Here is a 13,440-nt window from a genome sequence, read left to right on the forward strand (position 1 = left end):
GCATATCATTTGTCACAGATTAGCAGAACGGTGGTGCTTTGGTTAGCATTGTCACTTTACAGCAAGAGAGTTCAAACCCTGAGGTGGGGGAGCCCTTTTGTGCGGAGTTTGCATGTTGTCCTTGTGTCAGCATGGGTTTTCTTTGGCTACTCTGGCTTCCTCTCACAGTCCAGAGACATGCAGGTTAGGTTAACTGGTGACTCTAAATTGTCTGTAGGTGTGAACGTGAGCGTGAAGGGTTGTCTGTCTGTCTGTCTGTCTGTCTGTGTTATCCCTGTGATAGTATGGCAACCTGTCCAGAATGAATAAATAAATGAATGTTACAGATTGCCACTAGGAAAGAAAATCATGACAGAGATGGGTTTGCATTTTTGCGGTCATATAGCCCATATAAAATAGAACCATTTTAGATTTAATGTGAGTTCTTTCACCACATGTGAAACCCACGGCCCCCGCACCCCACCCCACAGGACCCAGTGCAACCGTACTGCCTGCATTGTCTACATTTATGTGCCTGTTATGGACTGAGGCTAGTCTGGGAGGTTGGGTCTAGCAAAAACATACCGTTAGTTGCTTCTTGAAATGCAGGATTTAGTGAAACTCGAGTCATATTAGGGACTAAAATTCAATATTTTCAATATGTTTTGGCCTCTCAAATTTTGACCATTTTTTTCCCACTTGCAAATCTCCAACTCAAATGAGTAATTATATATTGGGACACACACACACCTCCAATATTCAATCATTTTCAAAGTCTACTTCTCCCCCAACAGAACAAGGCTCACAAGTATTCAGCTGACAATAGGGCAGATAGCCCATGTGAAGTCTGAATAAATTGTCAGTCATTAATACTGAGCTGCATTTGTAATTTATTTCAACAGTACTTGCTTTCATTTATTGCATTGTGTAGTTCATTGAACAGTATACTGTATAGCTGTACTTGCTGGTGATAAATATAATACAAAATCACAGGATTACCTTTTAAAATATCCTCTCCCTGCTGTTTGTTCACTCTACCATGGAAGAATTGGTGTATTCATGTGTGCATTGTAAACATGAGCAAGAAAAAGGGAACATGATGGAAACATGGAGAGTCCAGTACAGTTTGTGTTAGATAACGTGAGTTTACTCTGTTGGTGGATTTATTTTTCCAGGTTCCGTGCCTCACTCTACCCTTGTCCAGAGACCCCACAGGAAAGGAAGGAGATGCTGGCTGGAGTAAATAGTCGCATCGAGGACCTTCAGATGGTACGTTTGTCACTTGTTTGTCATTACTGTTATCGACACAAATCTGAGGCCCACCCGCAGACCCCCCTAAGGGGATTTTTGATAATTATATGTAAAACAACTGCTGTATTTGTCTTTTTAGTAGTTTACTCAAACAACATATTGTTTGAAAGCTACACTCTTGGTAGTGCCAATAAAAAAAATGTGGAAAATATTTATTTTCTGTGATATTAGTATCTACTTTGAATTTAGACTACGTGAGGTTCATTTACTAAAAATGGAACAAGAACAGCTTTCGATGTACTTTGAGTATGCCTTGGATAGATGTTTCAGGTGAATTTAGGTGAATTTAAAAGGATGTGTAAAAAGAAAGTTAATGAAAATGAAAATTAAGTGAAGTGAGAGTCAGTTCCCATAGAAGTGATTGACTGTGGAATTAAGCCTTATTGTTTAAGCCACATTACCATTAGCATTGCAGTTCTTTTCTTTAATTTATAACTCTTTCAAAGGCTCTTTGTATTCTTTGTTACTCTGCTGTCACTAAACAACGAGAAATGAATCAGAAACTTTGCACAACAGGATGTCTGTGTTCAGGTTTTCCTTCAAAGAAAGTATTTCCAATTAAATCACAAAAGCCCTCATAATGTAGATGGGTGTTTTCTTGTGCATTAATTCTTATCTGTGAAAGACCTTTGTCCTGTCTCATAGTGTTGTGGTTCCCTGCAAGTCTGCCCTTATTAAGCCTGGAAAAAAGGCCTGGTTCTGCTTCAGAGGTCTGCTTGAGTCTCAGCCTGCCAACCGCATACAATGTATTACACTCTACTACAATAGAGCATTTTTCTCAGGCTTACATAGAGAATCTAGTTCTGTGCATAAACATGTGTCTGGGAGCCAATACAGAAAAATCAGTTAGTTTCTACCATTTGCCAACATGTTTATGTCTCAGATAATACACATTTAGCTCATATTATGTTCATATCACAAAACAACAACAGTAAGCAGCAAGTTTAGTCTTAAAGGCCAGTGAACACACACTGATAGAACACAACAAACGGAAAGGGAAGAAAAAAACTTTTAATTAAAAGTCATGATAATAACCAGAATTAATTCAAATAAAAATACTTACCAAACCATCAGTTTTTGTGCCATGGTTACCACTGAAATCATTATTACACAATGCTTCAGGTCAGCCTGTAACACTGTCAAGACCACCAATCCAAATTTTGACTGGACCAGGATCTGCAATCTAAACCAAATCACTCCACACTGCTAATTTAGGTGCTCAACCAAACAGAGGACCACCGTCAGCGAGTGCTGCAAGCTGCCTCCAAGACCATGCGGGTATGGTTCATCAAGGTGAGGAAGATGAAGGCCATCTACCACACACTCAACCTGTGCAACATCGACGTCACCCAGAAGTGTCTGATCGCTGAGGTGTGGTGTCCCGTCTCAGACCTGGACTCCATCCAGTTCGCTCTGCGCAGGGGAACCGTGAGTTTGTTTGTTTGTTTTTTGGGTTTTGTTGTGTACTTATTCATTTACACTGATCACATTAGCACTTCCATATTCTTTTTATTTGTTGTATAGTGTAGAGGTATGACATATTTCTCTCCTCATGTCCTTTACACATTGCATCTGTAAAGTATTAGACAACAATTATACTCACACTGACAGGTAGTCCTCTAACTTCAGCATGCCATAAGTTAGCTGATAGTTTCAATCACAAGAAAAACTACTGAGTCACTGAGTAACATGATGTCATGAAGTATAAGTACCAAAGCCAAAACAAACTCCAAACATATATATTATTAAGTTAAGTTTGACTTAAAAACAAACAAACATGAATTTACTATGAGGCATGAGGTTGTGGGGAGGTGTCTGTAAGTCATCTGGCCTTATCCTTACATCATTGGTGGTATGTGACTGAAATATGAGGGCTTTCTTTGACAGGAGAGAAGCGGCTCCACAGTGCCGTCCATTCTCAACAGGATGCAGACCAAGCAAACTCCACCTACTTTCAATAAGACCAACAAGTTCACGTCAGGCTTCCAGAACATCGTTGACGCCTACGGCATTGGGAGCTACCGGGAAATCAATCCAGGTTAGACAGGAATTCATTTATCTATAATTGAATTTATTAACTCTGTGGTCTTTTGAATACTTTAACTTTATTGACCTCAAATTCAGTGAAAACCACAGACCAGGGGTCCGTTTCACAAAACAAGTTCAACAAACTCTGAGTCTAATCCTGAACTCTGAGTTGATCTACTCTGAGATAGGAAACTCTGAGTTTTCGGTTCCAGAACAGCTGATTTGAATCAGTTTAATCAACTCGGAGTAGTTTCACCTGGAGTTAAGCGCGTGCGCCACAACTATAAAAAGCCAGCATCAATGGAGCCCCGATTCGACGAGTCACCATGGCAACGGGGAAGAGGAGCGCTGCGTTTTTCACCCCACTAGAATTAGAAATCTTAATGCGCTCATACGGCGAGTTTGCACATGTTTTCAAAAAGAAGTGCAACACCGCTGCAGCTGCAAAAGAGAGGGAGACGGTGTGGGAGAATGCATAAGTTTAAATGTCGTCCTTTGCAATCACAATAATATTACAGGGGAAAACTGCTTGAATGGTAGCCTATTAATTTATTTCATTTAGGTGCAATCCCGCGGGGGAGAAGCGCACTTGGCAGCAGTTTAGGATGAAATATAAAAACATTGTTCAAACAGGTAAGACCTCGGCATAATCTCATGGGGGTACCTGATTTTGATCATGTTTTACATTGTAAAGTAAATATTAAGTGGCTGTTTGACTGTGCAGTTGTTTTATCCCCAACATAATGCTGTTTTCACACACGTCTTCTCTCATCTATATCATGTTCTGTTAAATAATTAAGCCTATTTAAACTTACACATACTTCTACTCAGCCAACAGAAAGAAGGCAGATGCCTGTAAAACGAGCACACTTTTCTGACCGCCCTGCACACAGCTGCCTTACTCAAGTGCTCAGCATCTCCGACATTGTACAAAAAACTTCCATTTGCAAAGAAACGCAGCGCATTTTTATACAGTCTATGAGCGCAACACACAATATCTGCTGGGATGTGAGAGCATGACTACGATTGGTAATGTTGCAAATGTAAGGACGGATTAGGTTGTGTATGTAGATGATGGACTGTGACGTGAAACGGTACAGCTCAAAAAGATAATTGTGTGGAAATGCTAAAACATCTATGCGCGGTCTGATAACCATCTCCCGACGAACATTTAATTCTCTGCGCAGTAATGCTGCACCTTCATCCACGGGATCGTTATCAAAAGGACATGTCATGTTAGTGAAAAAAGTCGCCACCTACTGTGCCTAATGGACTTCTAATATACTGACTCTGATTTTCTTAATGATTTTTTTAATGACAGACGGCAGAATTAGGCAACGCCAAAACTCGCCTGCTGACTGAATGAATGAGGAAATCAGATGGAGTGTGTGGCTCTGAAAGAGGGCGGAGACAGAGAGAAACTCGAGGTTCATTGAGAAAAACCTGGTCCCGACCAGGTTAGGTTCATAGAGTCTGTTACTACGGTAACTGACCGAGAGCTTAAGTTACCTCTCTCTCTGAAACAGGCTAGAGTTACCCCTCTTTCTCTGGTTTGAGTTACCTCCCTTTTTGAAACGGAAAACTCAGAGTTTCCCTCATTTCAGGGTTAACAGACTCTGAGTTTTCACTAAACCTGCTTTGTGAAACGGACCCCAGGGATACTCAGCTCAGGTCCAGTTAATAAACAAACAACAACTGATATAAATAATTAGGCACTTTTTAAAAAAGATATCTTTGAACAAGCTCAATTTTGATGCGTCTTTATGCACTCTGGCACCTTATTTACAATCAAAGTACAAATTAATTCCCATTGTGAATCAGTTTGTTTACACTATGTATTAGAAAATGGCCACTTAGCAACCTGTTGTGGGCCAGATTTGGCTTGCGGACTGTAAGCTGAGTATCACTGCCATAGTCTTTATAAAATCATAGATATAGCTACTTTGATGTCACCTACTGGTTTGTGGACTCAGATTTTGAGGGCTGGAGTGTGGCATTTTGGCCATCGCTATCTTGTGACCATATTTGGATGAGAGAGTGGATATAATGAAATGCAGTGCACTTTAAGTACCTAGATGATGCACTCACAGCGGCAAAAAGTTATGTGTGGAATGCTGGACACTTTCTCACCCTCAATGATCACCATGTTGCGTACATAGTGCAAGGGGATAAAATAATATAAACCATCGCTTTGTTTATTGGGTTAACTGTGTAATAATTTGGTACCGCAAACGGTAAAATGAATGCTAACATGAGCTTGCTAACTAGCTAACAGTGGCACAAGTTGTCATCGGCACTGACGTTACATGTGTTGTGTCGTAAGCTATACGCTCTACGGATGTAGTTACATTTGGTGTTTATGCATGTTTAATTATTGTCTTAACTGTAAAGGATTGTAGTATTAGATTTGTGGTCAGATGCTAGAGAAGTTGTAAATATTTGCAAAATGTGGCAGCCATCATTAACTCGGTAGATTATCTGGCAACAGAGCCAGGCAGTATCAGCCATGGATATTCAAATACAAATGTGCCATGAAAGTGCATTCATTTTTGATACAATAAATAAATGAATACATAAGATGCCAAATGGTTAAACAAGCAGATATAGCAATCATATATTTTGGCGAGTGAAAAATGTCAACTGTTGGCAATAACGCTCCACCTGATTGCGATTCATAAGCAGAAGAAGACAATCTTGCGATTGTCATTTCCGTCAAGTATGTAGCAGCTGTCTTTTATTTGACACTGCCCTGTCAAATTGTGTGCACAAGTAAGTACATAGTGTCCACAGTGTACTGAATGTGAGGGTACTAACGGAAGTATCCAATTTTAAACACAGCACTTCGTTAACTGTTATAATGCTAAAGCCGTTTTGCATGTTTTTTAAATTGTAAAGCTACCATCAATAATTCAACTTCTTAAGAGCCTTTAAGCTGCTTTCAAACACAAATATCCCTCCATATCCTGGTAAGCTTTTACTGTGGAATATCTGCCAGAAGAATCAGGTTTTATAGACAGTAGCATATTTAAAAAAACAGCAAATGAGAATTGTTGAAAGAACCTTTTACACCAACCATTTTCTGTTTCTGTTGGCCAACAATTATGGCCCTGAGAAGTAGAATTTGTGGCTTTTAAGGTACCCGTCAAGAAAAATCAGTTTTTCCTTAGAAACTGGTCAGCCTTTAAACGCAACATCTTATTTTCTCTCAGCTTTCTTACATAGATTATGCAGACAAAACCCTTGTATAAAGTACATTTTAAATAGTGAATGTACTGCAAATCCAATATTCTACTGCACTGATTAAATATTGTTATCTCAGTATGGACGGGTAAATACAGTAAACGCACTCAGTACATTGTACAAACTGTCATTTGCCAGAGATTCAGCACATCCCTGATATACAAAACATTTGCATCTTCTTGAAGCTTGGAAATGTCAGCAGTCAGTACAGATCGATATTTGACTGACTGAATATGTGAGTGTTTTGATTGTTTGAGCCCCATTCTGTGACAGTCCCTTCCTTTGTGTTACCTGTTACAGCTCCGTACACTATCATTACTTTCCCCTTCCTGTTTGCGGTGATGTTTGGTGACATGGGTCATGGCCTTCTGATGACCTGCGCTGCTCTCTATCTGGTCATTCGAGAGAGTCGCCTCCTCGCCCAGAAGAGTGACAACGAGGTACAGTTAGACATACACAAGTAATATACAGTAATTAAAAGCTTTACATACAGTACATATATTAGAAACATACACATATGATATTTTAGTTGTTTTGTGACTCTGTAGATGTTCAACATGGTGTTTGCTGGTCGCTACATCATCCTGCTGATGGGGATCTTCTCCATGTACACTGGAATCATCTACAACGACTGCTTCTCCAAGTCACTCAACATGTTCGGCTCTGGATGGAGCGTCAGGCCCATGTTTGGCCCCAAAGGAGCCAACTGGTCGTAAGTCAGCCACCAACTCTGCTTGGACTGATACTGTTTGAGATGACCCACAATCATTTTTTCCTGGCTTATGTTTTCTTCAAGTTCATCTAGTTTCTCTGCCACAAAGCAATGGATAAAGTAGATGTGTATTAAGTACAGGGCTGAAGTCAGGATGTGGTTAGCCTAGCATAGCATAAAGACTGGAAGCAGGGGGAAACAGCTAGCCTGGTTTTAACCAAAGTGAAGAAATACACCAACCAACACCTCTAAAGCTCAGGGATTACCACGTTGAATATATGTTTAATCTGTACACAAGCTGCCACAAATGAGAGTTTGTGGTTTTGAGAAAGTTACATGCTGGAACCATTTCTTGCCTAACCACAGGCAGGCACAGTGACTTCCTGAAGTCTTGGTTTCACAGTGAGGTTTGGTATCATCATGTGTGTACAGAAGAAACATGAACTACAACCTGTGCTCCCTGACCTGCCCACTACAATAATAATAATAAGAAGAAGAATTTTTATTTATAGGCCATTTTTCAAAAATGTTACAAAGTGCCTCAGAAGGCAGTCAAAAAAATCCCCAGACAAGTCACAAAATCAAAACAAATTAAAAGAAAACATAAAAAAAACTATTTGGTGTATGATAACTGAGGAAATAAAAGACAGTTCAAAGGAAATTTTATTTCACGAATAAAAGTATATTTTAAGAAGGGACTCAAAAGAGATCACTTACTCCATGACCTCTGTGACCAAAGTCGTACTGGCGTGTACTGTACTAAGAGGTCAGAGATATAGAAGGGAGAGAGGCCATGAAGAGCCTTAAAAGTAATAAGTAAAACTTTAAAATCTATTCTCAACGTTGACTGTAAAAATAATGGACATACGTAGCCATGGTGACATCACTCATCGGTTTGTATACTCCCGTTTTGAAGCCTTGAGTTCGGCATTTTGGCTTTCACCATTTTACTGTTTTGGAGCCAGAAGTGACCATATTTGAGCAAGAGGCTGGAGCTGTAAAGGAGGGAGGGGTGGATCTGACTGAGAAGCCAAGGACACTATCAGCAGACAGCCTTTCACCTTAAGCGGCCTGTCCTTAAATATGCATAGCTTTAAGTTTCAATAAAATGTAAAGGGTGAGTTATATAAAAATTCACCCCCTGTGCAGTTTTCATAATGTAGAAATAAGCTACATAGACCAAAACCATTTTTTGTGTCATGCATTACACGTGCTTATTTCTGCTGTAAAGTTCTGTACTATCAAGAGTCGATCAAAAGATTTTTGATTCATGCAAGAAAAGAGGCTATTGCAGTATTCCAGACGTGATTAGATGAAGACTTGTGAAATGCTCTCTGGTGTCTTCAAAAGTTAAGACAGATCATATGTTTGAAATATTTCTATGATAAAAACCCTACCAAAGCTTTGTGACGTGTTGCTTAAAACTGAAATTACTTGAGAGTCTTTGCAAAAGGTTTGTTGTGATCCAATAGGGGACTAACCTGCGCAACAGCCAGAGACACTGTACAGAAGAGCTGGGTGGATGGATAAATTGTTGTTTGTCGAGAAATAATACACTGTTTTACACATCTAGTTATCCAAATGTGCTCTTTTTAAAAGACTCTTTAGGCTACAGTAGCAACTAACTGCAAGTGTAAATTGAACACTGTCTCTATTTTCAAGTTTCCAGGAACCTTTCAAGAAAATAAATAGATCATTACAGACCTGTTAGATAAACAGTTAGAGATTCAGATATCGGCAGGCAATAAAATTTTGCTTTATCACGTAGGAACCTTCTTACACTAGTCAGATCCATTCAGGTATTATCTACCCACTCTCTGTTCTGGCATCATATAACAAACCATTGACATTCGTGTGATGTCATTTATTTGATTACGATCTCTATGGCTAATTCATGTTCTAAAGGGTATTGCTATACAACCTCTTCTGATTTATTTCAATACATTCATTCATGTCCTGCTGATTTGTCCTAGGTTTGAGTCCCTTGGTGAAAATGCAGTTCTCCAGTTAGACCCAGCTGTTCCTGGTGTGTTCAACGGGCCTTATCCACTCGGAATTGATCCGGTAAAATCTGCATACTTAAAACAACAACAACAACAACAACAACAACAAAATAGCCAGCAGCTGTTTTCCCTGGTTGGAATAACAGTGTGAACAATGTATTTTGTGTGTGTGTATCAAAGCCTGATATATCTTCTTCCTCTGTGCCATAAAGCTGTATTGTTGTCAAAAAACGATTAAAAACACACCAGTGAGCGACATTGTTACACTGGGTGACATGTTCCTTCTTTTTTATGAACATATACTGTAATGTAATTTACCTACATCTCACCTAGGCCATCCTGCTGTCACAAATACTGACTTAAAGCACCAAATGTGGATTAATCCACTACTGAAAATAGTCTCCAGCAAATGCACTATTTTCTCCTGTTTGAGAAATGTTTGTTAAAAACTACAGTGGCCGGCTGTTTTGGGAACTTGCCTAGCCTTTTTTAAAGGCAAACTATAACAAAATATATTATATTTGTGGGTTGTTTTTAAAAATTGTCATCTGCACCAGGAACCAGTAGGCTGAATGACAAAAAAATAGTTAGTGCAAAAAAGAAAGATAAGGAACAGTCACACCTTGGTTGGTCTCAAACACTGGCCCTTGCTGTGTAACCTCTGCAGATCTGGAATGTTGCTACCAACAAGTTGACCTTCCTGAACTCATTCAAGATGAAGATGTCCGTAATCCTGGGCGTCATCCATATGCTGTTTGGAGTATCTCTCAGTCTCTTCAACCACCTGTGAGTACCCCACTCAACAGTAATGCTGAAAATGTATTACAGGCTTAAGGGTTTCAACCCGATTTGAGCGACCACACTCATAGGAGTGACATAAAGCCTGCGAGAGGGGTGATTTGTATGTTATGAATCATACAAATGGAGATAATGATGCACAATTCTGGACAGCGTTTTTCTCATTTGTTTGCACGCAAAGTGATGGAAAGTAGTTGGGTAAAGATGAAAAAAGAACTTGAAAGAGAAGTTTAAAATATGGGCAAGTCAGACAGTTTGTTGCAAAAAAAACTGGCAGACGCCATCGGAGGACGTTATTTGAAGCCCACTGAGGCTTTAAAACTTTAACTGCCATCACTTTTCATGTGAGTGGTACTATATATGTTCTGTGCCAACTTTTATGTAGCTTGAAATTGTTTGAGGTTTTTGTCTGTTTGTCCACAGGTTTTCAACACATTGCCAATTTCTGTTTTGTACCAATGGTGTAAAACAAACAGATGATTTTCTCCCTCCACTTTTTTCACTTAAATCCATTTGGGAAGAATGTCTTGAGATTTTGAAATCAGGCTTACCATCATACCTTAGGTAATATACACAGAAAGTAAGCTCCCTGAGTTCTTGTGCTCAGATTTAATAGGTGTATTCAGTGCTTCCTGTGGCCTCAACAGCAAAATATTTACTGCAAGAAAAATCACATAAGAGAACAAACCATTCTGTGATCAATCATCTGATTCACTTCCTCAACACATGCATGGTTGTTGTTGCTGTGCAATTCATTTGTTGTTCTTCTGCAAACCTGATATGTTCATCTTAGAATATACATTATAAATTTTTAAATTATATATAATGCAATTTTTATGCCTCACAGCTGGCGATAGCCATGGCCAGAGGCATTCTGTTTTGGGTCGTCCATCCGTATGTATGCATGTCTGTCCATCTGTCCAATTTTCGTGAATGCAATATCACAAGAATGCTTAAGGATTTTTTTCCGATGTGACACAAACGTCAGGTTGGACTTAACAATGAACTAATTAGAATTTGTTGGTCAGAGGTCAAAGTTCAAGGTCACTGTGACCTTTTCTATCTCATTATCATGAATGCAACATCTCAAGAACGTCTTGAGGGAATTTCCTCAAATTTGGTACAAACATCCACTTGGACTCAGTGATGACCTTCTAACATTGGGTGGTTGAAGGTAACAGGTCAAGGTCACGGTGACCTCACAAAACATGTTTTTGGCCAAACCGCAAGAATTCTCACACTAATCATAACAAAGTAGCACAGAAATATCTAATAGGATGAAATAATGAAGTCATTACATTTTATATAAAGAAAATATGTATCTTTTCTGGCCATTAATCAGCGCTCTATTTTAGAAACAGAAGGAGAAACATTTGGGTCAGATACTGAATTGGTGACACTCATCTTGGGTATCCACCTTGAAATTGTGCTACTTGTATAGATCCTCTGTGCTGCCGGGGGGGAAGATGTGTGTTGTTTTCACAGACATGGATATAACTACAACTGCAAATTGACTGGTGCATGGAGGCATACAACTACGAGGCAGTAAACATAAACATATTACTGCTACATAATTCATATAATTATTTAGTGTTTGTTTACTTTGATAGACAGAGAGGGGACATGGATTGTACATAGGGATGGAAGAGGACAGGAGACCTTAGAAAGGGACAGATGAGGAGACAGATGAGGAGACAGAAGAGAAGATGCAAGAAGAGTAAAGAGTACAGGAGACATGAAGTTTTAAATAATGTCTGCATTTTTTGTCAGTACTGTACTCCTTCAAAGAGTCATGGGAACTTATTTTTTCATTATGCATTAAATACAGTTTTTCTTATGACTACATTGTCCCTACAACAAAACCCTTGAAACAGGTGGAGTATGATGAAACAATTACCCTGGTTGTAAGCTGACTTCTCTGCACTACAGATACTTCAAGAAGCCGCTGAACATCTTCCTGGGCTTCATCCCAGAGATCGTCTTCATGTCCACTCTGTTTGGCTACCTCGTTCTGCTGGTCTTCTACAAGTGGACAGCGTATGACGCATACACCTCCAAGGATGCGCCCAGCCTGCTCATCCACTTCATCAACATGTGTCTGTTCAACTACAACGACCCCACCAGCAAGCCCCTCTACAGGGGACAGGTGCTCCATCCATCATCCACCCCTCTGCCTCTCCCAGCTTCCTGTCTCTTCCTCATTTACCAATATAGTTAAACCCTGGTAGAGAGGTGCACAGCAGCTCATAGCAAACAACAATAGTATATATAGTTATTAGTCATTAAAAATACTATAAATGTATGTGCACATTGAAGCATCTGTGCACTACATATTTTAAGAGGTGCAAAAGTTAACCATCTGAACATTTTCCAAACCAGCCAACCATCCCTGAAGCCTCTTTTCATAAAACCAAAATATACTGTTTGAAAAGGCTTCAGCACTTTTACCTTTATGCAGTTTGTCCAAGGGAGTTTTTGAGTGCTTTTCTCACCAGCTATACAAACCACTGAACTTCAGTTGCAGTGGGTTATTTATTCCAATCAGCCACAGGTGGCAGCAATGACACCATTACATTCCACTCCAAAATTTAAATGGACAAGTTGCACAAAGGTGAGAATATTGCTTTATTGTAAGTGTTTTTAAGCTATGTGTTTTAGTTTTCAAAGAGAAAAGGCTTTGAGGAGGAGGACGGAGTGCTTGATTTAGAAAATGCACCTATGGTTAACTTCTTTAACTTCAAACAGGACTATATGTACCACCATGACCTTACCACCAATGTCTTATTACTTGTTTGTGGACTCCTGAATTGAGGCCTGGTGTTCAGTATTTTGAACGTCACCATCTTGGATTTTTGGAGCCAGAAGTGATCTTATTATTAAAGAGAGGGTGGCACTAACTCTAAGGGGCACATGCTGCTTTTTTGCACCCTCAAATTCATTGTTTTCAATGTAGCTGCATGGCAGGTGCGCTCAAATGCTACAGCAACACCAGAGCAGGTCGCAGGCTTTCCCAAGCACCTATTTTTGAGGGTGCAATAGCTGGTCCCTGAGATGTGTAGAGTACAACTTTTGGATTCTGTGGTAAATATGAAGAGTAAAGTCATCATTTTCATTCAGGGCTGCCAAACCTTTACATCTGGCTCACAGACATTATTTTAGGCCCAATACACACTTAAAAAATAGTGCCTGGAAGAAGATGAGCTCTGCTGGTAACTAGGCTATGACACAGTGCTGGTTATGGTCGCTTAGTAATCTCAGACAGATTGCTGCTTGGATAATCCACAACAGCTCCTAATGTTTAAGAATGTGACTGTTGAGCTGTACTCATACAAGGAATTTAACTCCTAAGGACAACAAAGCTGAACAAAA

General features: G+C 39.5%; 1 protein-coding gene across 2 annotated transcripts in view; it reads left to right on the top strand.

Annotated features, from left to right (window-relative positions):
* Positions 1-13,440, top strand: part of atp6v0a1b (ATPase H+ transporting V0 subunit a1b) — a 50,357-nt gene that overhangs the window by 8,060 nt on the left and 28,857 nt on the right. For both annotated transcript variants that reach the window (XM_049563878.1, XM_049563879.1), the window contains exons 9-16: positions 1,155-1,248; positions 2,506-2,718; positions 3,178-3,328; positions 6,859-6,998; positions 7,107-7,270; positions 9,244-9,334; positions 9,941-10,059; positions 12,001-12,217. In XM_049563878.1, coding sequence (XP_049419835.1) covers positions 1,155-1,248; positions 2,506-2,718; positions 3,178-3,328; positions 6,859-6,998; positions 7,107-7,270; positions 9,244-9,334; positions 9,941-10,059; positions 12,001-12,217 — 1,189 coding nt within the window. The remainder of the gene's footprint in view (positions 1-1,154; positions 1,249-2,505; positions 2,719-3,177; positions 3,329-6,858; positions 6,999-7,106; positions 7,271-9,243; positions 9,335-9,940; positions 10,060-12,000; positions 12,218-13,440) is intronic.

The sequence above is a fragment of the Epinephelus fuscoguttatus genome, linkage group LG20 (genome assembly GCF_011397635.1).
Source record: "Epinephelus fuscoguttatus linkage group LG20, E.fuscoguttatus.final_Chr_v1".
In the NCBI taxonomy this organism is placed as follows: domain Eukaryota; kingdom Metazoa; phylum Chordata; class Actinopteri; order Perciformes; family Serranidae; genus Epinephelus; species Epinephelus fuscoguttatus.